The sequence below is a fragment of the Dermacentor andersoni genome, chromosome 9, assembly GCF_023375885.2.
Source record: "Dermacentor andersoni chromosome 9, qqDerAnde1_hic_scaffold, whole genome shotgun sequence".
Lineage (NCBI taxonomy): Eukaryota > Metazoa > Arthropoda > Arachnida > Ixodida > Ixodidae > Dermacentor > Dermacentor andersoni.
The window spans coordinates 44,377,124-44,401,412 of record NC_092822.1 but is presented as its reverse complement, the minus strand read 5'-3'; the positions used below and the strand labels follow the sequence as shown (position 1 = coordinate 44,401,412).

General features: G+C 41.7%; 1 protein-coding gene across 3 annotated transcripts; it reads left to right on the top strand.

Annotated features, from left to right (window-relative positions):
• The first annotated feature begins 669 nt into the window (after positions 1–669).
• On the top strand, positions 670–22,459 carry LOC126527772 (uncharacterized). Of its 3 annotated transcripts, XM_055068923.2 has the most exons (11): positions 1,229–1,246; positions 2,591–2,661; positions 4,350–4,569; positions 5,669–5,817; positions 8,701–8,818; positions 12,747–12,805; positions 13,567–13,683; positions 16,627–16,704; positions 18,105–18,171; positions 19,020–19,106; positions 20,523–22,459. In XM_055068923.2, exons 3-11 carry the CDS (start codon positions 4,431–4,433, stop codon positions 20,579–20,581), a joined length of 873 nt encoding a protein of 290 aa, XP_054924898.1. In that variant the 5' UTR covers positions 1,229–1,246; positions 2,591–2,661; positions 4,350–4,430; the 3' UTR covers positions 20,582–22,459. The 3 variants fall into 3 exon arrangements, with proteins under 3 accessions (XP_050031598.1, XP_054924898.1, XP_054924899.1); XM_050175641.3 differs by lacking the exon at positions 2,591–2,661 and having other exon boundaries at positions 670–1,246; XM_055068924.2 differs by lacking the exons at positions 1,229–1,246; positions 2,591–2,661 and adding an exon at positions 2,715–3,620.
• The last annotated feature ends 1,830 nt before the right edge of the window (positions 22,460–24,289 follow it).

Genomic DNA, 24,289 nt, shown 5'->3' with positions numbered 1-24,289 from the left:
CCTGAGCTTAGCTACTAAATTTTGCTAGGCAATGCCACAAGCTGCACCCTTGTGCGAACTATCCGAACGGCCAGCAAAGTCATCCTCGCTGGATTCTTCACAGCTTTCCTCGGCAGTACCATTGCTAGCTTTGTTCATAAATATAGGTCAAGATTCCTTGGTCATGAATTTAAGTCGATAGCTCATATTGGTTAACATTTTTGGAAGAAAAGAACGTTTGAGTAAACATGGTAGTCTACTCACATTGGTAATTATGACAGTGGCCATGGTGTTCTGGTACTGAGGGCAAGGTCATTTTGTTGCTGTAATGTGCCAGCCATGGCTGGCTGGCAGGCTGGTTCTTCTACGAGGACATTACAGAGGTAATGATTCAATTTAGAGATTGTTAGTTCAAAATTGTCTACTCAGCAGAGAAATATTCCTTGCAAAGTAAAGAATGGACTTGGATTTCGCATCTAATAGAAGCGTCATAAATTTCATTGTATTTTCACGCATTCGGCTCCTAAAACCTGTGCAAGAAAAGTCCATGCTATGTAGAGCTGCACGTTGCCGAGTGCAGTGTTTTATGTTTTGTGTAGGATTAAACGATCGCCGCCAGAATCTGTGATGTCACGAGGAATTGGTGCGGGAAGTTCAAGTTGGTGTCGCCACCCGTATGTCAGGCATTCAGCGCTCACAGTCCCCAGGTGCAACGCATACCTCAATACTACGATCTAGGTGTGGTCTTGGTACACGAAACCCTTCAATTATTTAAATTTTTTTAGACCTTGTCGCCGCTTCAACCGCGGTGCCGTGGGCGCTAGACCGCACACGCCTCGCGACGGCTCTCTCGGACTAATGGAAAGGAATCTCGAAGACCGTGCTTTTGATGTACAGCGGGCGCCGAAAACAAGCGTCGCGACGGCTCTCTTGGATTAATAAAACCGCATCTCGAAGGCCGTGCTTTTTTCATACTGCGAGCACAAAAAAAAAAAAAAAAACGTGACGTCATGGTCACCATGTTTTGGCTTTGACACAGCTATCATCATCATGAGAGAAGGCGTGGAGCGTTGAGAGCGATATGAAGGTGCGAAACACGAACAAAACAAGAAAGCACGTGCTTCCCGCTAGCGTTAGCCGTACACCACGCATGCGAGTTCTCCGATGACAGTAGTGATGTGCATGGCGATAAGAGGCGGAAATGCCTCGCGTAGACTTCTTGCCAGCATACGACAATTCAGGCTCTTATACAAGGCACTACCGCGGCGTAAGTAAACATCGGTCCACCCGAGATAAAACTTAAGCATCGTCGATTGATAGTAGCTGATTTGATTGGACACTTGTTGATGTGTTCGCGCTCTTGATAGAGCAACCGGCGTCGTGCTATAAACATGCTGTGCGTCTTAAGCCTTCCTAGCTTTTCGAAGTCGTAGGGACTAAGGAATTCGTGGAGCTTGTGTCGAAAAGAGACCGACGCACGAAAGTTTGAACGGGCTTAAAACGGCGTATTATCCGGGAGCTGTTAACGTGGTTTAGAAAATTATTGTTGCGTACGCTGCTGATGCCTACGTGCCATCCTGGTTGATTCGCGCTGTGCGGTGAACGGAATGAATAATAAAATACTGCAAGCCTAACTATAGTTTAACGGCAATGTTTTAACTACATAATTTGTATACGAATATGCTTCCGTTTTGCTGTTAAGGCGTTGCGCTTTATAGTGCGCGTTCGTTTGTGGTGGAAATAAAGCTGCAAAGTTGCAGTAAAAACAGCGGAAAATTAACAGTAAACTTAACTTTAATGGTGCTGTATGAAACGTCACGGTTATTTTACGTTTTTTTTTTCTTGTGCAGCGCATATGTAAATAGCTATAGTGTATATCAGGTGATTAGAAGACGTATTGCTTAAGGTAACGAAGGCGGGCGGGCACGCCCTTGCCGGTTAGTGGGCAACTATTAAGATGAGCAATTACCTTGTCTGGTATTCGTTGCATTAACGAGGCCAAACAAGGCCATCCTGAAAATGAACCCAAAAGCAAGCAAACCTGTGTGCTTGCTTATTCGTCAAATGCATCTTATGCTTTTCATGCATATACAGTTGTCTTTCTTCACTGGGCGTGGCAGTATGCAAGAAAATGGTGTACAGAGAACTGTTTTGCTGCTGAGGTGCATCTACATTCTAGTAAAGGCACTTCCCCTAGGTGTTACATATACATTGCGGGTTGACTGAAGGTTGACTCGGGTGTGTATGTTAAGCACATTTACCATGACATTCATTATCATCATATCATTAGTATGCAAATATGTGTATTCATATTTGTCTTGTTCATAAAATTGTCATAATATTGTTCAGAATGAAGTCGCATTATGTATGTATGAGACCTGCGCCCACAATGTGGTATATGTCTTAGGCGACATAATCTTGACTTGCACCAATTGGGGCTTGCTGAGACTGGTATTAATTAGCACAAAAGCAGTGAACCGCGAAGACACATGAATAACACGAACACAGAGGATGATGTGCTACTTCCAAATGTGGTTTTATGGAAACATCAACTGTGGCTTTATACGTGTGCACGTACATCGTCATCGCTTCCACCAGCATTATCTTGCAGGAGGTTAATCTCTTTATCCTGGATGGCAACAGAAGTTGTGCTTACACACTTTCTCCTGCCTGACTGATAAAGTAAGTTTCTGGTATCTGGTGTATTTTGCTCTTCAGTTTATCGAGGGATTTTCTCAGAAACATTGTTTGCTTCAGAAGCAGCGTGCATTAGCACCTCATACAATGGTTGGCCCATGCCGACTGGGCTGATTCTCCACATTCAAGTTATGTTCTCATGCTCTTTCGTTATAACACTGGCCCGTTTGCCTCATGTATACCTTTTTGCAACTCTGATAGGAATTTGGTGTACTATGTCTTTCTTGAACTCGGTTTATTCTACCTCGGGATTCTTTGAACAGTTCATTTTCTCCTTCTTACTGATCACATTGCAGATGTTTGACAACCGGCAAGGCGCTAAAAAAAAACTGTGCTTACATTATGCCTTTGGACGATGTTCTTGATGTGCAATATCTTACACGTATAAGTCCAAATAAAACGGAAGTTTAGAGGAAGAGGGAGGTTTTACGCATGGTGAATTTGCATGCATAGGTATATGCAGACTATAGGTGCGGCCATCCTACCTATGTGCATAAATTCTTTTTTGTTTTCGGTTCTTAGCCACATACCTGGAAAGAACCAAGCCCATTGTTCCCCGTTTTCGTCATATCTCCAAGCTTCCCTTTGTCCCTGCCCTTTTATTTCCACCCTTCTACCACCTTCTCTCTCTCTTTTGACATTGGTTACCCCATACCACTCACCAGCTAATTATCCTCCTCCTCTCCCATTGAGGGTGGAAGACATTGAGCTGCAGGTACGTAAATACGCTGCTAAGGAAAACAGTTGTTGCCTTGGAGTAAAAAATCCTCCATGTTGGCTCCAGCGACACTTCTTGTTCGACTACCGATAATGACTTATATGTATAAGGAATCACTTGCACTTTCGGAGGCAGCTGCTGCGATCGCAAAAACAAAGTGGACCAATGTAGAAAGTCGTCATAAGCCACGATCTCCTGCATACCAGAACTGAAACTGATTGAAGACGTAAGTATTTTAGGCAAATATTTAGACTGCTCTGATGCTTGCCTTTGTATTTTCTTTGACCTTCATTTGATTAATTGAGGCAAGAAATGTGTCAGTGCTACTTCAGCATCTGCCACCTCAAGTGGTTTATCTCGGTCATTAGGGTTCTATCTGCCACATGTGATTTTTAATAAAGGTACTGTTATGATTGAAAAAAAATATTGGTAGATTACATGCACATCTGTGGATCGGTGATAAGCCAAACTCACTTTAGTGTTTACTGAAATGTCCTCACTTCACTTATCTTTCTTATTGACTTCTGTTAGCTCAGTGCTCCTCATTCAATGTACTGTCTGGCGCCATTTTGTTCCTTTCACTTTCCTTCCACACCCAGCTGCTTTTGTTGCCTACTTCTCCACCCGTTTTTTACCGACTCATTCACTTCTTGCCTCTTGTTCAGCTTGTCTATTCAGGCACCTACCCTGCCGCACATGCCTGTTCTGGTCAAGAACATTCACACACCCAGTGGAACATGCTCATTTGCACATACCGAGTGTCGTGAATTCTCTATTCGGGCGAATTCCAAGTGACCCAAGTTGTATATGTGTACATGGCAAGGCAGCTTCAGCCACCACTTGCAAAGGGGGGGCAGCAGGCAAATAAAGATACACTTTATAATCACCGCGTGTGTAAAAGAAAGTATGTGGCACATTTGTTTACATTAATACGGCCCTTCCCTTTCAACTGTAGAGTGTGCTGTTCCTTAAGTACACCTGGCACGAGCTGCTGCTGCTCTTCTGCAATGTCGTCAACGTGTTTGTTCAACTCGGCATGGGCGTCCCGCTGCTCATCAAGTCAGCGCAAGAAACGCTCGTCATTCCCATCAACATCACTACGATTGAAAGCAGTGAGCTTGTGGTGCAGCCCTACAACCCATTTGCCTTCGATGTCATCGTTCTCCTTGCCGTGGGTCAGTTGATACCCTTGTGTTGCATGCACAAACTACATTGCGAAGGCGGTGCTGATTGTTAGGTTTAGGCCAGGCACCTTTAGTCGCGAAAGGAAAACATTGTAAAGGCAAGCGTCCCCGGACATTTGTTCTCCTTTAGCAGTGATTTGGGCTTTCTTATTTTTTTTTTAGCACAACCAAAAATTTGATGCACCAGAAGATAGCGCAAATGCAGGGAAGAACTTGTGCCTACAGAAGGGCTGTAAAGCGAGCTTGTTAGTGCATCTCTACGAGAATGCCTAGAGAGGACAGAAAGAGACAGACAAGGCAAACAGCAACTTTTATTTGAAAAGACACACAAATATGTGTACACTAATTGAAGATGCAAATTTGGCTGTTTGGGCATTTACCTGGTGTGTGTAAGTCAAGTATTTCCAAATAGATGTTGGTCCTAGTATGGGCACATGTCTAATTTTGTTCAGCCTTCTCTTGCTGCCTGCAAATATTTTCATAACTTGTGCATATGCAATGAGGCCACGGCTTTCTGCTGCTAAACACAATACTTGGCTTCTTCTTGGCATTCACCTGCCACGGGGTCACAGGTTTAATTTGCAGCCGTCATGGCCTTACTTTGATGAGAGCCTAATGCAAAAATTGTCATCTAGTTGGGATTAAGTCCACATTGAGGAATCCTAGGAGGCAAAAATAATTTGGAGACTTCTCCTCTGTGGCATCTCTCATAACCCATGAGTTGCTTTGGAGTGTTGAACCCAGTAATTTGATTTGATCACAATCTGGCTGCTGTTATTGTCATAATCATGTTTTCATTACCTCGTACAATTGGAGAAGCTTGCATAAAATTTAGCATTAGGAATGGCACAGCAGTGCAAAGGGTGCAGATTAAAGAAAGACTTAAAACTCGCACGCGTGCTGGATGTGTGTTCAGAGTGTTGAACCAGCTAGCCTAGCCCTAGTGTCCATCCTACGTCAACAGCACCGTAGTTGTGTAAAGTTTGGGGTTTTTGGAGAGAGTTGGGGGGCGGTCGCTGTTGGTGTAGTCGAGTTCTGGGCCGGATGAATGGCTCGAGTTTGCTAATTTGTTTTTCTTCTTGATTGCCAGTATTTGGAGCATGGTTTGGCATCTCCGGAGTCCTTTTGGAGCACCAATACGAGTTAGCACTGCACATAGCCTGCATGGTGCTGGCGTTTGTGTACAGTTTCACAGAGTACCTTGTGTGCGGAAACGACGGCAGCTCTCTGCTCCTTATGGTAAGGAATTTCGCCCGTGCAGGTGCCATTTGTGACTAAATTGGTCGCCAAGTAGATTGTCCATGAAGACCATCACGAATCTTTGCTCACTGTGTTGAATGTGTTATCGTCTGTGCAGCAATCTGCATTCCCCTCGCGCACCAATTCATTCTGTTCGTAGAAAATTCAGTTTCACATATTCCTTGCTTCATCAGATTACTGAAAAGCATACTGCCGCAGAACGGTTTAAGAATTATGAATTCTTCGGCGAGGTCTGTAAGGTCTGTACACTCCATGCGAGAAGTCTTTTCAGGAACATAATATATGAGAACATCAACTATTTTGTATCTACCATAATTGGAAAGCACCTGTCAAACAACCTAAAAAATTTGCCTAATGTAAACATCGCAAAAAACAAAGCAGGGAACTCAGTGTATGACGACATGCTGACTCTGAAACTCAGCCATCTGCTTTTTTTTTGGCTAAACTTAAAACTCTTTTTGCTAAAACATTATGCACATATTGTTCAAACTTGCAACACAGGTCAAATCAGAAGTGTTTGAAAATGCTTGTGACACATATTAAATATCGTTATTTTCATCAGTGCTATTGCTTTTAGTTTACTATCTTGGCACATACAACTGTGCAGGCAGTACCACAGGGGTCATAAAACTGAACTGGACATAAATTTATCTCTGGAGGCTGTTAGGACCCTTTGCTTGTTATGGTAAGGGCTGTTTGTTGTCCAAACAGCAGTTATTAGATAAGGCTCCTGTCTCAATAGAGTGAGCAGAGCACTCGCCTATAAATTGATTTTTTAAGATAGAGCTGACTTGGCTAAGAATGTAGTAAATCGATCTTAACTGGCTTGGCACTCTTTGGCATGTCTGGCCCTTGCATCACCAGACACCAAATCATCATCAGTAAATGGATCTTATCTTATTGCTAAAAAAAAATATTTCAAATTATGAGAAAAGAAAGCCCTTTGTGTGCACCACTTTTTTTGTCAAGCTTAATGTCAAGTTTAAATTGCAACTCCAGTCATGTTTCTGTAACATCTTGAAATTAATTAAGGGAAAATGATAGATCCACCCAATTGTAGCAATTGCTGCAATTGGGGGTGGATGTCTCATTTTACCTTAATTAATTACTTCTCTTCACCTTACTGGTTTCCGCAGAACTATTACGTCAAACATCTCGAAATATTTAATAAAAAAAATAGTGCTCGCATTACAGGGTGAAAATAGCTTCTGTTGCATTTTGTCATTTACATTATGTCCTAAATATGTCAAACTTATCGCACAGGATGCTTACTTTGTACTAATCGCTTTGCATATGTGTATCTTAACCAAAGTTTTCATTGAGATATTTGCTGTAGAAACTTGTAATTACGATTGGGAGGCGTATGTTAGCCAGAATTCAACTCTGGAAATTAAGAAACCTGTAATAAAAATAAGCAAAATAATGCATATTGCTAGCACGCAAAGTTGTCGGCCACACTGCTTTTATGCTGCTTGCAGCAAGTAAGCAGACAGCCTTATCACCCGTCACTTTGTAATAATTTTTGTTTATTGTGATGCCTATCGCAACTATTGCCCACACTTGTGGCAAAGCTTGAAGTTTCCGTATTTGCCAGCTATTTAGTGTTGCCCATGCTATCCTTAATGATATACTGGCACCGTCCATAAAATGTACCATATGAAGTATGTACATGTCAAAATTGTTATTACTCCTTGTACAGTTGCCTTTTATTTTTCTCGTGGACTTACTGATCTTATTACCCACTGCGGTGGCTTAACAGCTATGACATTGTGCTGCTAAGCCTGACGTCAGGGGATCAAATCACAGCGGTTGCATTTTGATGGGAGTAGTAAAATGCAGAAGCACCCGTGCGCCATTCTTTGGGTGCATGCACGTTAAAGGTCCTCAGGTGGTGAGAATTAATCCGGACACCCCCGCTACAGTGTGCCTCATAATCTGGTTGTGAGTGTTCCAAATAAAACCCCTGAATTCAGTTATTTAATTACTGACCTTATTGCGTGCTGCATTACTGTTATTTCATTCGCTGTACGTGATGATGGCAAGCTGCCTGTACTGTCTTCTGCACTGGCATTTTCTTTCGATCCCACAAATCTTGCTGAGCGTAGTCATGCAAGCCTCATTGTTTGCTTTGACATGTCTGATAGTTATTTGCTTATTTATTCAAACAGACTGCCGATTCCATAGGGAATTCTTGCTAGCAGAGCAAAAAATTTTCCTGCACGAAACAGTAGAGGCAAAAAAAAATCAAGGATACAATCTGGAGTAGTTTAAGTGGAGTACGGGTGTGGGTGTACAAGTGGGTAAAAAAATCTGTGCTAATCTAATGAATACATGGTAGCAGAACAAGATATTTTAGAATACAGTACTTAGTAGCTGACAAGTTTGTTAATGAATAATGAAACACTAAGACTGAACACTAATACTGGTATTATGCTTCGACACTCTGATAAACACAGGTCATACAATTGAAAAAAAAAATTATTTTATTTCTTTAACAGGTGAATAGTAGCAGTCCAAGTGTGATATCACATTATCAAACCCTCTCCTCCCCTAAAAGAAAGAGAGCACAAATGCATAATATATAATTAGTGCTATAAAAAGAGAAACGGTAATAATCGTACTGTGTTACCACCTGTGGTTTTTACATAAAGCGTGTTTGTATCTGTTTACAATGTCTGACAGACACTACACTGCAAGATGACGAGAATTATTATTGGTTAATACCTCCTTGGCTGTGTCACTTTTTCTTGAAATGAGACTGGCGCAATCTTCGCACCCAAAAGGGACTGCGATTACCTGTGCAGTGTGTTTCGGACAACCTGCGGGGCAGACGCATTAAAAAATTTTTTTTTTTTTTTGCAGTATCGAGCACTAGTGTCCGCAACGCTGACAAGCATATCAGCAATCCTTGCCATCAAGGCTGTGTTTCACCCGACTTGGACAGAATTTGTGCTTGTCGGAGTCGCTGAAGGAATGATAGGTGAGGCCTTCCTTTTCCTGTTGTTCTTTTTTTCACTCTGGTATAATAACAGTACACTGTGTGCTGTATTTGTGCTAGAGCAGTGCGGAAGGCTCCTTTGGAAAGCATGTGAAATGAGTTTGTCACACTGCAGAAGACAGTTCAGAAGGTGCGAAAAAAAAATAAATAAAGTAACAGGCTTGATTTCTGTGTCTTTACTGCAGGCACCTTTGATTCAGCTACAATGTAGCCTTGCACAATAACATATCCAGTCTTTGAACACCAAGCATAGATACATGGTTTATTACGTGCATGCTAAATCTACACTCAAATTACACTCAAAATGTACATCCGTTAGAATTCCTGATTACTCAAGAGCCCGTAGGGCAATAGTGCATCAAACATAAAGAGACCTGCATTTTCCTGCACACATTTAGATAAAAGAAAAGGGGAAAAAAAGAAGAATAAAAAAAAGGGCACTTAGCATTTCTCTGTTATTGCTCAAATTTTGCTGTAAGATTGCCTTTTATGGTCTGGATCATTCACTGTAATACTCGGTACTGTATTCTAATAGTCTAATAAACATTATTATTGTTTAGTAGACAAATTCGCCACAGTGGCTCTGTGACTGTGGCGTACCAGTGCTGAGCCCAAGGTCATGTGCTCAATTCCCAGCCGCCATTACATTTCTGCCCCCCACTACAATGAGAGCAGAGCTTTAAAAAAAAGCTTGTGTACATCAATTTTTTTCTGTATTCAAGAACGTTAGGAAGTTTGAAAGGAGGCCACTCCACACTGGTGTTCCCTATATAGCCTGTGTGTCTCTTAGAGAAAACCCATGGTTTGGTTTTGATTTATTAATAATGCAGACAACATCGCTGCTATGTAGTATCCCAATTTCATTTTAGCTGAAAATTTGATGAAGCAGATACATCAAGGACTGAGATAAAGGAAAGAAATGTGTGGCAGCCATTGCAGTGCTCTTGCATCTATTGCTGTTGCATTGAATGCCTGAAAAATTATGGTGAGCACTCTGCACATCACTGAAGAAAGCTCTTTAGTCTATTGCAAGTTCATAAATAAGTTTAATGCGATTACACTTTTTTCATCTAGGATATGCTGGCATGTACTTGTGTGATTTGAATTTGAGCACATCTGATATTTCGAGGTCAAGTTGTGGGGGGCCTGAGTCGCAATTTTGTAGCGATGCCTCTTTGTGGTGCTAATTCCTTTCAGCACTTTTCGCGTTCGTGAGTGGCCTCGACCTCTTGACCACTCATGAACGTGAAAAGCACAGAGTGGCATTAGTATCAGGAAAGGCATCAGTACAAAATTGGGCCCTGGCATCTCACAGGAGTGCCGACCGCTGCGGGTTCGGGCTTGGCGAGCCACAGGGCTGTATCGGCTTTCGCCTCGTGTAACCTGGCGCGCCACTGTGCGCTATGTTACTTCTTATTTTGGGCTACCCTATTCTTGCACCATTCTTTATGTGCCATGAGTACGTTCCATTGTGACATAAGGGGCAAGTCTTGAATGTGTATTTAGATATGTGTCATACTTATCCATGCGTACACATCTCTCATCACGAATTTTCTCTCGACAAGCATCACACACCGCCTTCGTCCTCTTCACATCACCGTGTCGATATCTCAGGGCTGTTTCACATGGTGCGGTTTTCACTCAGCGACACAGCGATTTCTGTCGCTCTGTGACTGCCGTGATCGTCGCAGCTCTCTATGACTGGGTTCCGCAAAGTTGGTCGTAAAGCCGCAGTGATCAGCACAATTTTTAGCGGGCTGAGAGCTAAATAAGGCTTTTGTCAAGATCTAAATAAGTGCCCTTGAAGTGAGGCTTTCTTGCTGATGTCTATTTTACATTGTGCTGTGTTGGCTTCTCTGCAATTGAGCACTAAGTAATCATAAATGTAGAATGCCTACAAAGCCCACAGCATATTCTATGTTTACATAAGTAGCAACATTCAAATTTATTAATGGCTTCCGTGTTGTTTTATTGTACCAGTAGAGGGTGTGAATACATTCAAAGCAGATTGGATGTCGCTCTGATAGAAACTGCGCTGTCGCCGATGCATGTGAAAGCTGCCTGCAACAATCGCTCAGGATGTGCACGGCAGCAACAAATTTTTTCTCTCCACCCACTGCATGTGAAACTGCCTTCACACTGTGCATATGCCTGATTTGATGTCGCATTTCGACATAGCTTGTGAACAGTGTAGTTTATAAACATTGCATGGTATTACATGTTGAATGCCATGTAATTAAACACAATGTTACACATTGCCGTTGGTTGTACAGTTGGAACCCACTTATAATGATACCGGTTTTAACAATATGTTGGTTATAACAATGAGAAGCTGCTGCACCGTCAACTTTTGTATGTTTTCTGTGGTGAAATAACCAGCTTAGTACAGTGCCTCCATGCCGCATTATCAGTTATAACGATGAAGTCTGGTTGCTGGGTGTTCATGCTGAAAGGTAATAGAATGTGAAATACTTCAAAAGAAAAAGAGAAATTTGAGCCGCTGCACCCTCGCCTGCTGCCTCGATGGCCGCCACATGCTCATAGAATAAAACCCATTTTCCATCCTTCTCCGCATTGCCAGCCTCATGCGCCTCTCTACCGTCACCCTTCCACCCCTTCGAACATCCATCGGCTGTGCCCATAGCTCTATGCCATGCCACCCTCCGAAACACAAATGGACTGTGCCAACTGCGCCGACAGTGCTACTCCCAGTTTGCGCTCTGGCCCCTCATTCTGCACAGTTCTGCCAACAGATTAAGTCACTCGTGCTCATCTGTGTTAGTTGCATCGAAGTCGTTCCTGGCCACTTGGTTTCTCCACCTCGTCTGACTCACCACTGAAACGGAACATGGCTGATCCACCTGCTAATCATCAGCAATCCACAACGTTGCTGGTGAAAATAAAGCGCACTGCTATATATTTGGAAACAAAGTGCAGTATTGTGAAGAATTTCTACATGCGGATGTGCATTAGAAACATCAGAATTTCTAACCCGATGAGGTGATTGTAGCAAACGGGCTTGCATGGGATAGTGACGGTGACAGTGATGGCGGCGATAGCAGCAATGACACAGTAGGGCAGGCTGCGTCAACGTTGTCCTCGCAGGAGACCCTGCAAATTATTCAGTCCCTCCAGGGCTTCATTTTCACGAAGGACCTTCCACTGCACTACGTGGAGCACCTGGATGCCTTGGAGAAGGATGTTGGCAAGCCTCGCGTAAAGCAAGCAAGGCTGACAGACATGGGGTTTTCTGGTGAAAGCTAGTGAGAAGTACATGGCAAGATGCGTGTGACGATCTTGCCCCAACATTACTTCTGGATTTCTCATGCTGAGAGGCTGCCGCGGCAACCTTCTCACATTTTAAAAAGAACCTTTTGGGGCCACCACAGCAATGTCTCCGACAGAGCTCGCATGTCGCTTGCTGGCCGTGACCCCTCTGTGCATATATAGCAGTGTCATTATTAAAAGGTGACAGTCGCGGCTTTTTAAATAGGATTGGAGTGCGCAGGAAGCAGAGGTAAACAGTTAAACGAGTCAACACAATCAGCAGCCAGATGGCGGAAGGTGGTGGGGAGGGGCACTGACCTCCCTGCCATTATAGTTTTCTCGCAACAGCTCTGCTATCCCCCTATTTTGTTTTGTTTCATGCACACTGGTTATAACAATGAAATTTTCGTGGCACCTGAATATTGTTATAACTGGGTTCGACTGTACAGAACAATTAACGGCTTCATGTACATTTCAGCATGTACAGATATGTTGAATCTGCACGAAAATTTTTAACGACTTCTGTCACCTCTGAATATGCCCAAACTGTATTTGAATAAAATCCCAGTGGTACTGTCTTGCTTCGTATGTCACTCCTTGAATGTGAGGCAATGCTTGAGTGTATTTTTTTTCTTTTCTCCAGAGATGTACAGATCGTTCTGCAAGTTTCTTGCCATGCTGAAGCTGGAGTTCATGTCATATGTAAGTCGCCGCATTGATATCTGCCAACATTTACGATTTCATCATAGAATGCTCAATTCTTCTAGCTTGTTTATGATTGTAATGACACCAGTAACTTTCATTTTCACTATGTGCTTTCAAGACAAAACTGGTTTGAAAAGAACACGAATCTATATTTCCCACCGACCAAATTTGCAGAGCCAGATTTTTCAGGCTCTCACAATTGTCCAAGCCTAGCAACACCACCACTACCACAGCATAACGGTAGCCAAAATTCCGGCTGCCTCGGCACGGCAATGGTTACGATTGTTAATTAAATATGCTGTAACTGTGCTACAGAGGAGTGGAAGCCAAAGACACTTCGCTGTGTTGGAAGTAGAAGCTTAAAAAAGAACGTTTCTATGAATATTTTATGAATAAACTTTAAATATTTCTGTTTGCGGCACAGATTGTTCTAGCTGCAAATGTAGGGCATGGTGCCTGTACACGCTGTCTCTACAAAACAGTGTGTGAATTCCTGAATAAACAGTCAACATCTTGAGCAACAAAACACTATTGTAGTATTCTTCACAATACTGAAAAAAATTTTTTTGGCTTCGACAATAGTATTTTTCACATTCTAAGATGTGCATGTCTGTGCATTCCACGCAAGGAATGGCTGAACTCTGAATAACTGTATACTTAAGGTTATCCTCTTTCATTTAAGGCACCACAACAGCTTAATGGCTACGGTGTTATGCTGCTGAGCATGAAATTCTATGTTTGATTGTCATTTTACGCAGGCAATATTTGGGATCCTGGTGCTGAATGCCGGTGTTAATAGCACCTTGTGGCAGTTCACGACTCTGGCGATCATTCTTGCGTACAGTCTCGCCCTGTGGTGGATTGGGTCAATGGGGGTAAGTGTTCTTGTGATGCTTTACTGAATCCTCTACATCTTTTTTCCTTTCGGACAAAATTTTTCGCGCTGTTGTCATAGTTTGCTGTGGTTGTCGTTGTCGTCATCGCTCCTTGAAGCCCGCGTGATCAGTTCTACTAAAGCCAGCGTTCGGAAGCACAAGTGCATCATTATGAAAATATGTAGTTGAGCTGACGAAAAAAAAAAGTCTATACATATGTCAAGATCTTTTATTTGCACAGAAGCAAGATATCATCTCTACAGTTCATGATCCTGCTAAAGAGAATGCTGTTTTAGTCGTTTGATTTGGTTATCATTATTTGTTGCTTTCTTTTGTCGACTGCATCAGTGTTGTGCTGCTGGATTGCAAGTTAGATAGTTTCTCAGTAACTTAATAGTAAATTGATAATGCATCATCAGACTGCCCACAAGGAACCAGTTTTGTATGTATGCATTCATTCATTCATTCATTGTTTGTTCAGACAATTACCATGCAATAAGAAAGATTTGTCTTGTCTAGGAAATTGATAAAAAATATGAATGCTTGAGGCTGTAGCACTCATGAGCTGCCACTTTGCTCTGCCATGTTACAGTAGCTGCATGTTGTGTCATCAGATGTGTCAGATTTCTCCCACTTTGCATTTGTTTATCATTCTTTTTGCTGCTTTTGAGATGTAAAAACATTGGTTGACATGGTGTGCATTGTTTTAACCATGTGGCACAATGGCTCAGTGGTTCTAGCATTCCGCTTCTGAAGTTTGCACAAGGTTGAGGGGGCAATTTTTGACCACTGTGGTGGCATTTCAGTGGGAGTGCAATGCAAGAAGTGTACATGTGCTTTAGAGACCGATAGAGAAATGAGATAGGAAAAGCATGGAGTCTAAGTGAAAGAGAAGCTTCTGGTTTGCTACCCTACACTAGGGACAAAGTGAAGAAGGAAAGAAAGATGAAAAAACAGCAAAGAAAAGAAAGCAAACACTTAAAAAAGGAATAGAGGGGTTGGAGAACGCCTCTAGTATGCCTCTAATAGGATCAAAGTCTCTCTAATAAGCCACAAGAACGAAAAAACTTCAGTAATGCGTTGACCATCTTCTGGTGTGACGACCGTATAAACTGGCATTCCAGGATTGTCTGCTCCAAAAGTGGGCAGTTGTCAAGACAGGCCAACGTGGTCGCGAGCGACTGCCTGTATGTACTGTAGCAAGGACAGTGACAAAAAGCATGTTTTAAAGCAAAGCTTTCTTTGCCTCTTCCTTTGACTTTCCCACTGCTGCTGCTGCTGCTGTCTGGCACACAGCGTAGTGGGAAGGCATGGTGAAAACGTGAGAAGAAAAGTGTAGTGCTGCGACGATGGCTACGAGATGGCGCCAGAGTAGCGTGCCTCGTCTGGGAGATCGGTCTGCGGCGGCTGCTGTGAATTGCACCCACACACTACCCACATGTTGCCTCTCCGATCTTTCCCGATTAGCGAGGCAGTCATGCCACATTTCGCATAGTTTGCAACGTGCCACACGCGACAGATTATCTGCACCAGCCAATATATTGCGAAATGAAAATGCAAGTAGGGCAATTTCGCATTAGAGAGTATCGTGATAGCCAGTTAATTTTTTTTTTCTGAAAAATAAACGCCATGCAAATATGTCAAGCAGACAACTTGCGCAGGGTGTGCAGAAACATAGCCACATTAAAGCGCACCGTAGGGTCTAGGTAACACTATGGAAGCGGCCACACGTCAAAGCAACGCTTCCATGCTCGCGGCGGTAGCTTTGCAGCTGTGGCATAGCGTGGTCGTGGGTTTGATCCTGACCACAGAAGCCACATTTCGACTGGGGTGAAACAAAAAACTCTTGTGCACTCAGATTTAGGGACACGTTAAAGACACGGTGTCAAAATTAATCCGGAGTCCGCCACTACAGCGTGCCTCATAATTGGATTGTGGTTTTGGCACGTACAGCCCCATAATCCAATTCAAGTTTAATACTTCTGCCACGATGCAATGCACCATGTGAGGCAATGAATATGCCCTCTCAGAGGCTATAAAGTGCGGTGCACAACAACACCTCAAGCAAATGCCTGCCCCTGTGTGTTCTGTGGACTACGCAGACTGACAGCAGTGGTGCATGCAAAATAATGTTTAACACCAACTCATCACTCTCGTGTTGGACCAAATGTTGAAGAAATTAAACATTTTCTGTCAATATCACCACTAATTATAGTCAGTCAAAGCAAATGGCACAGAAAGCTTTGCTTACATAGATTCCCACGATGCGTAGGATCCGTATAATCTTTTTTTAATGTTTTAAATGTTACATGCACAGTATACATACATACAGCAGTCTCGGGGGAGATGTAGTTAAAGGCATCTATTTGTCAGACTGGGAGGCATAACCCCCATATATTTCACAGTGTGCACGATCAAGTTTGAAAAGTGCGGACAAAATACAAAGGTGTCTTTAAAATAGAATTACAAATATTGGCAAATAGCAAGGCTGGAAAGTGTCTACAAAATGCAAAATATAGTGGTTACAAATTTCAGATATTGTAGAAAAGTGCTCTGTCCTGCGCACACAGTAAGAGAACAATTTGATACGATGTAATCTCGATAAACGGAAATCGCTTAAATAGAATTTCTTAAACGGAACACCATCCTCATGGTTGGTTGGTTTTGTATTCAGCTTTTTCTCTTAGTAAATGGAACTCCTGATATATGGAACCTATTTCCCTAGTCCCTTGAGGTTCCGTTTAAAGAGAGTCCACTGTAGTTTCTCTGCACGGTTGTCACAAGCAGCATTGTTGTTCCTTTTGATGTGGAAGGGTGCACAATAAAGAAGCCCAGATGGTCGAAATCAGTCCAACACTTCGGCGCCTCTCACAGCTTGTGTGTTGCTTTGGGGTGTGAAACCCCAGAATTCGATTTCATGCTTCTTTGACATCTCTGTTACAGGTGAGAAAAGAACGTCCAATCATGGTGTACACATATGTTGCACTCAGCATGATAGCGCCACTGTTTCTTGTTTTAGAGGTGAGTGATAACATTCCAGATGTAATAGCGTAGAGTTTTACTTGAACATACTTTAAGGGGCATCATGAAGGCTACTAGTTTAGGTGAGTGAGTGAGTGAGAAAACTTTATTTCGAATCAGAACGATACGCGTCCGGCGAGTTAGTGGGCTGGGGCACCCGCCGAGGTTACAACCAAGAGTTCTTGCCTCTCGGCGGCTTCCTTGGCCCGCTGGACTGCCCAGAGTTGGCCTTCCAGGTTCGAGCTGAGCAGCGCGGCCTGCCATCGCGCGCGGAGGCTGTCGATGGAGGCTTCGCTAACATTGTCCTGTATTAGTTCCTGGCATTCCCATAGCACGTGTTCTAGCTCGCTCTGGTGGTACACACGTTGCATCCATCTGTTGTGTATATGTCTGGATATATAGCGTGCATTAGTACCGGGCTCTTGTAGGATTTGGTTTGCAGTTGTCGCCACTGGACAGCTTGCAATCTGGTGAGTTGTGGATGGGGTGGTGGATAAGTGCATCATTGCATCCTGTAGTGGTTAGTGATGTCGTTAATGATTTAGGTTTAGTTTATTCAAGTGAAGCTTAAATACGTGGGCTCACTGTTGGCAGGGGGACTGTTAGTTGCTAATCCCACTGAGGAAAGTGTTGTTCGGTTATGTGTATTCCACAGTAATAAACATAATAAAGCAAAGAGTAGAACCTCAACAATATATTTGACCCCATCACACCTGAAAGGTTTTGCTTGGCTTGTTATTTGCTGTGGGTAATTATGTAATTGGTAATCTTTGAGGGAGAGAATGATGTAAATATTTAATGTTAAATGTCTAAATAGCTCTTTCTTTCCATCAATATTTAATTTGTGCTTGATATAAATACTGCACTGTGTAGTCTTTGTGAACAAATTAGTAATCAAGTACATGTGTTTTGAAGACTGCATGACTAGAGAATGTCTAGTGACTCACTAAGTGCTGTTTGGGCATTTGAAACACCAAGCAGGTGTTTACAGTGACTGTTGCTTTGTTTTTCAGTGCTATCAAGTATTAACAATGACTGTTTCCTTTAGCGCTGTTGTGTTGTTGGATGTGTGCATAACTTTCAGGCAGCATGGCTAGTCAAGCATAATGTTTAGGAGGCTGTGGTATAGTCACTAATAGTGGTTCTATATCATGATCTGGTGGAGCACTGTGGCTTCACCTTCCCACTTGATTGTATAGGATTGGCTAGCTTTTGCTTAATATTGGATAATATTGCACAGGATTGGGTGATAAAACACTCATTAGCTGGGTATGACTCTATGCACTGGTGTGAGCAGATCTGCTTTATAAATCCTATTTTTACTGCAGCATTCGGAACCGAGGCGCAAGTTGATGTGGTATGCTGTAATGTGTGCAAGGTTTCTCATCCTGCCATTTCAGATCAGTGCCAGGTTTCCGAACAAAACCATTCAGATCGCCGACATACCCGTTGTGCATGTTGTTGCGGGTGAGCTTTTTTTCATTTGCATATTCACTTCACATAAAATTTTCTGTGCATAGCGAGGGAAGCACAATTGCAGATGCATTTTGCATGTGTGCGTTCCACAGAATATGTGCTGGCATGCAGTATGACAGGGCTGTTGTTGGTCAATGTGTTTACTTGGGATGACTGTGGGAGATCGATTTCTTGCTTATGAGACTTTTTTTGTGAACACTTTGTTCCTCCTCGTGGTACGAAATTATTTAAGTGGCTGGTACGTAAAACATTGAATGCAGCTGTTAGTTGGAACACGGCAGAAGTGCTTGTCATAGTACAGTAGAACCTTGTTAAACCATACCCGCTTAAACAGTAGTTTTGTTTTAAAAGTAGCAAAGTCAAATCCCTGACTCAGCGTCCACTGAACATAATGCATTTTGTATCCGCATAAACCGCACAAGCCTATTGCACACTTATCGGTTAACACATAGCGTTTCCACTTTTCATCGTGAAATTACGGTGGTACATGGGTCCGGCAGAACAACGAGCATCAGAGATTGGAATGGCCTCCAAGCACAAACGCAGAGGGCAATGTCTTGCCGTTGACAACATGAAATAACTGCAGGTGTGATGCTGTCAACTAGAAGTGTTGTACTTGATTTTCCTGTAGATTATTTGCTGTGCAATAAACTGTTTTTGTTTTTTTTCGCACCTCTGATTGGTGAAAGAAAATTGCATTTTGCAAAACCCATAGTATCTGTATTCAAAAAATGTTAGATTTGCACTTCATTTTTTTTATTTGAATTTGTTTTTAAATTGAAAATTTGGTATTTGTGTGCCCCTAGTTTATATGCTTGGTGCAACTTTGCTTCTTTTAGGTGGCTTCTGCATTCTCATGAGAGTCTATCTCCACATTGAATTGCTTCACGTCTTCAAGAACTTCAATTGCGGACTCATTAATCAAGGTGAGCAATGCCCTTATTAATATTGCGTCTCCATCTTCCTTAATAAGTAATTGTCATAAATATGTCAAAAGTCCCACACCACAAGACCCCTACCCGAACTTAAATGACGGAGTTGGTACCCTCCAGAAAAGGTGGCAATTGATTAATCAGTTTTGCAAGTTTTTACAACACCAATAATCCTTGAACTAAGGAATTCCCCTACTTGCTGCTATGAAAGGCTACCTTCATTAAGCATTGCATATCAAAACTGTAAATTGCGGTCTTCTGTTTATAGTATGGAATTAAAAATATCAGAATATTCTTGAAATTTTGATTAGAAAGTAAAAGTAACAGTGCACACATTTTTGTTTGTCCGAATATTTGTAAAAACTTTAAGGGGGTAAGTATTAACTTGCCATTAGCTTAGTGGCTATGAAATTGTGATATCGAGATTAAGGTCGCAGGTTCATTTCCAGCTACGGCGGCCGCATTTTGATGCAAAACTCATCAAAAACAAATGCGAAAACGCTTGTATACTTATATTCAAGCGCAGATTAGAAAACGCCAGGCAGTCACAATATATCCGAACTCCCCCGCTACAGCATGCCTCATAATCAGATCATGGTTTTGGCACCTAAAGCGTCACAGTTATACTTTAACTAAACACATTGAAATCTGTAACCGTACCTGACCTGGCTCTAATAAGAAAATATGTTACCTTATGGCTATTTCTTTCTGATATGACTGTCACCCTCCCTTTTGACATACTGGGTGCAAAATACAGACATCATCTGTGAACTCGACCTTCACAGGACCGTACTTATTTGTCTGCGTTGTTCAGAAGTTGTAACTGGCCCTGAAAAGCTCAAACATCATTCTACATCATGGACAATTAGGTCTTGTTCACCTTTACATTTGGCTATCATGAGTCAGTTATTCAAAAAAAAAAAAAAAAAAGGTTGGTGAAAGTTAGTATAGGAGTATTATTGTTTTCCTCAACTACTCACAGCGGAAGACTCGCCCTAGGATATAAAAAACACTGGTTATTGACTTTGGATTAAGCTTCCCATGCTTATGTCAGACTTATGAGTTATCAAAGTGAACGTGCCAAAAATGATATGCATTGGTCATATGGACATGGTTGAAAGACATGGATGCCATCTGGGAGTTTCAACCACAGTTGAATTAAAGGTGGGCTGTGTTAACTATTGCCAAATTAACAGAAGTCAACTGTACACTGAACAAGTGTGTGATGATACTGTTAGTTTGAGTTGATACGCAAACAGTGTAGACAGGGCAGGCCATGTAGTGTGCTTCAATTGGCCTTGTCATCTGCACTGTTGGTATAATTTTGAGGCATTGTTTGCTTGACGAATCACAAAATGGCTTTCTGACCAACATTCTATCTCTGAAATTTTTTTTTCCTTTTTATTTAAGAATTCCTAGGTCTTCTAACGCCAGAGACCACTGGCCTGCTGTCTGGGAGGAGACATTGAATTGATGGTGGTGCCAGATGGACATTGTCTCAAAAGAGCCTTGGTGTGCGCATTACACCTACGCAAACATGGGAGGACTGCTTTGAATGCAACAGCATTTAAGAGGTGCGAGGAGAACTAGGAAATTATTAATCCTCTGTGCTTGTTGTGTAAACTAACAGAGCTAATACGGCCTGTCTTCTTCAGGCCACACATTACCAGTGGGACTTCCTGTAGAGAAATGCCTATTATCTTCTTTTTCTGTTGTACAGAGGGCTATCTTGCTGTTGTTAATGCCTTTTTAGACTGACCTGTGTACTCGGAAGATGTGCTAGCTGACTTTGAGATGGTTGGAATCTGTTTGGTGATTTTTTAACAGCTCTAAGTAACATTGCTTATAGTACTAAGTTATTCACTTATCCTCTTGTTTGACTTCGGTTTTAAGACTTTATTATTTTTGTATGTTTTTATACTTACACGTTTACTTAGTTTCTAGTGATAGCACTATGCATGTATGTGTTGCATGAAAACTATGAGAGGTCCCGTTACTCAGTGTTTCTGTTGGAGTGACTTAGGAGACATTTTGGCGATGCAATGAAATGCATGTGGCATTGAGCTCAAAATATTATTTTCTTTTATGCTTATGCTGGAAAAGGCACAACATTGTAGATGAGAAAGGTGTATTGATGAATCGCTAAGCTTGGATGAATTAACGAGTGTTTCTGTCTAGTAGTTGCAGAGTACCAGAAGAATCACTGAACTGTGGTTGTTTTGAAATTAATGCTCCTGTTATGTACGTTACCTAATAATCTACCCTAGAAGAACCTGAAGCATGGATCTATATTTACTAATCAATGTTTGTGCTTCCAGACTAGAAGAGCTGCTACATTTCGCAGCTGTTAAATATATCCTGTTATCCTAGTACTAGATTTTACTTTACAGGGGATAAAGTGTAAAAGGTGACCCCCGAGTCTATTGTTGTAACCACTTGCACATTGATAGTAGAGCTTGATGGAAAGTTATTGGTACCCTTCAAATAAATGTCATTAAGAAATTTTGCCTGCTGCAAATTGCCCTGAATCTCAATTTTTGTGCAGCTATGAAAAAAATATATATAGAATAGCGTGAAAGTTGAATTTTTATTTTGGGACCAAGTAGGCAGTGCATATTCATTTATTCATTCTGCAAGTTCATGCTTCAGTTCAGCCTGTTTTGTGGCCAGTGTACTGTTAGTTGTTCAATTCATGAATCAACTCGTCAGCAACTCATAGATGAAACAAGACCCAAAAAATTTTACTTCGTGACCTATGCAAAATAAACTGTTAGAACTTCAAAACAGCTCGCATCATGTTAAGCAACCTGCTTGTTTGAGACTTCTGCGTGCTGAAGGTCAACAAAACCACTCATTCTAAAGGTACAGCAAGTTCGGCTCATGAATAACTTATGTCTGCAGTGTTTCTTTCTTAATTCTTATTCGGTTAATTAATGCTGCTTTTGGAACACAGTGCAATGTCAGAGTAACCTGAGAGCTTACATGTGAAGTGTACTGTATGTTTGGAATGATGCAATGTGTGCCTGGAGACAAACACAACGATAAATTATGTATGTGTGAATCAAGATCGTCCATAAAAACATAATTCTAGCCGAAAGAATTGGTCGATAATGAACAATTCTTTTCAGTCAGGCCACTACCACTTGCTACATTACTTTTGTTGATCTCTTTATTATTATCATTCCAACAAGTCCAGATTTAAGATGTGGAAAGTCTGCTTTACACTTCTATGTGACAAATTGAAGCTCTTTTCTTTCTCCGTAAGAAGTTCATGACGGATCTTTGAGGCAGCCTGTTTACCCGATGGCATGTTCCAGCATAAATAAATGGATTTATGTTATTTTTTACATTGCCTGCTTGTGTTATGTTTTGACTAACAAGCACAAAAACATAGTTCTGTCTTCACACCTCACAATACTGCTACGACTCTGAATGTGCATGACCATGAGGCATTCCGGGGAAGTGCCATGCCTTCGCTGCAAGACGAGAGTCAAGTTTTCCATACATTTGCAGGGTGATCACTTTACTCAAAGCATGTTTCTGACAGCTCTTGCACATTGTGGCCTTCCTCCAGAGCCTCTCAAGTTTCCCAGTCTGTCACTTCATATCTGTCCTCTTTATGTGCAAATTAAATGTCAGTCATACGTTTCCTTTTAACACATTTTTTGTTGTCTTAAGCATCGGTGAGGTCAGATGAAATGAAGCAAACAAGTTAAATTTGCTAGGACATGTTGCCGTGCTAGTTGGTTTGCATCCATAAAAGACATGGAGTAGCGCAATGCTGTGTATGCGTCTTTCTTGGTCCCTGTCGTATTGCGCTGCTCCGTGTCTATAATAAACAAATTAAGAATTTAAATTTTGCATAGAAGTTTCTTCTGTCTACAGATTATTGTCTGAACAAGATAATCTTACCTTCACCGACCTTGGAAAGCGCTCGTCCATTTTTGAGGAAATGCATGACAATATTTAGTTAAAAGTTTTTTTCCATCGGGTAGAGCTGCTCGGCCTCGAAAACCCCCAAAAAAATATATGCGAGTCTCGGAGCTCCCTAAATACTTTATTGCCGGGAGGTATATTTGCCATAACATTGTGATGTGCACACCTCGTGGTACATGTTTTAGGTAGATTGGCATACATTTCATCTGGCAAGATTGTTGTACAAAAAAATTTTTTTGTTGCCAACATGAACCCCTAGTGTTTTGCAGCCTAGCTGCAAAAACACTAGGGGTTCAGAGATGGCACTTTAAATTTTTGAAGTGCTCGACAGTTGCATGTCATGCAGTCAGCGTGCTCTTATAGTTCAATGTAGCTTTGCCTCATAATATACAAGACGAACACGTTTTCTTGCACTAAAATCTCTTTAGGTGCCATTAACTCGTAGCCACCTGGTGTCCCCTTTGGGATCACATTGACTACAATAACAATGCCTACAACAGATGCGGAACCAAGCTATGCAGCAATGGCAATATGCGTTACGTCAAAGATAGTATGCTTGCACAAGGATTCTTCATGTCTACTCCTGTTGATTTACGGCTTAACCCATGCTGAAATGCCTGGGGAAACTGTTAAAGTTGTGTAAGGTGGAAAGTTTTGCGGTATCGCCTTCAGGTGCATGGAGAACTGCAATGAAAGGACCCATAGGATCTGCTGTTCTTAAGAGGCCCCTCCATCAGGCTCTGTCTGAAAACATTTTATGCATTAGAAGTTCTGAAGCTCTGTGCAGGAAGTAGCGGGGTAGGGGGTGAATGCCGAATATAGTAGATTTTGAATTGAATATTCGTCAAATCTAATCCAGAAGAAAGCCAAATATCGAATATCAGAAACTTTATCACAGAGTTTAATGCTTGCAAATCTTGGCTCAAGAAAACACGGTGCTGTACATTCTTGTGGTCACCTAGCATTTCATAACAAAAAGAGTTGCAAGTTATTGGTAGCTTGGGTACTTGATAATAAAGGTGTGCAGTATGGTCTACTCTTTATAAAGGAAACACCAAATTACCGTAGTATGCAAACACCGATTACAGCTCAGTTCTAGTATATGAAGTTCTGGAAAATGTATTTTTTATCAATACATTGTTGAATAGAATCAAGTTCTATTTTCCTTAGTAATCTTAGTAATAGTAATCTTAGTAATAAGAATTAGTAATCTTATGCTGTACTTAATACCAGTGAGGCTC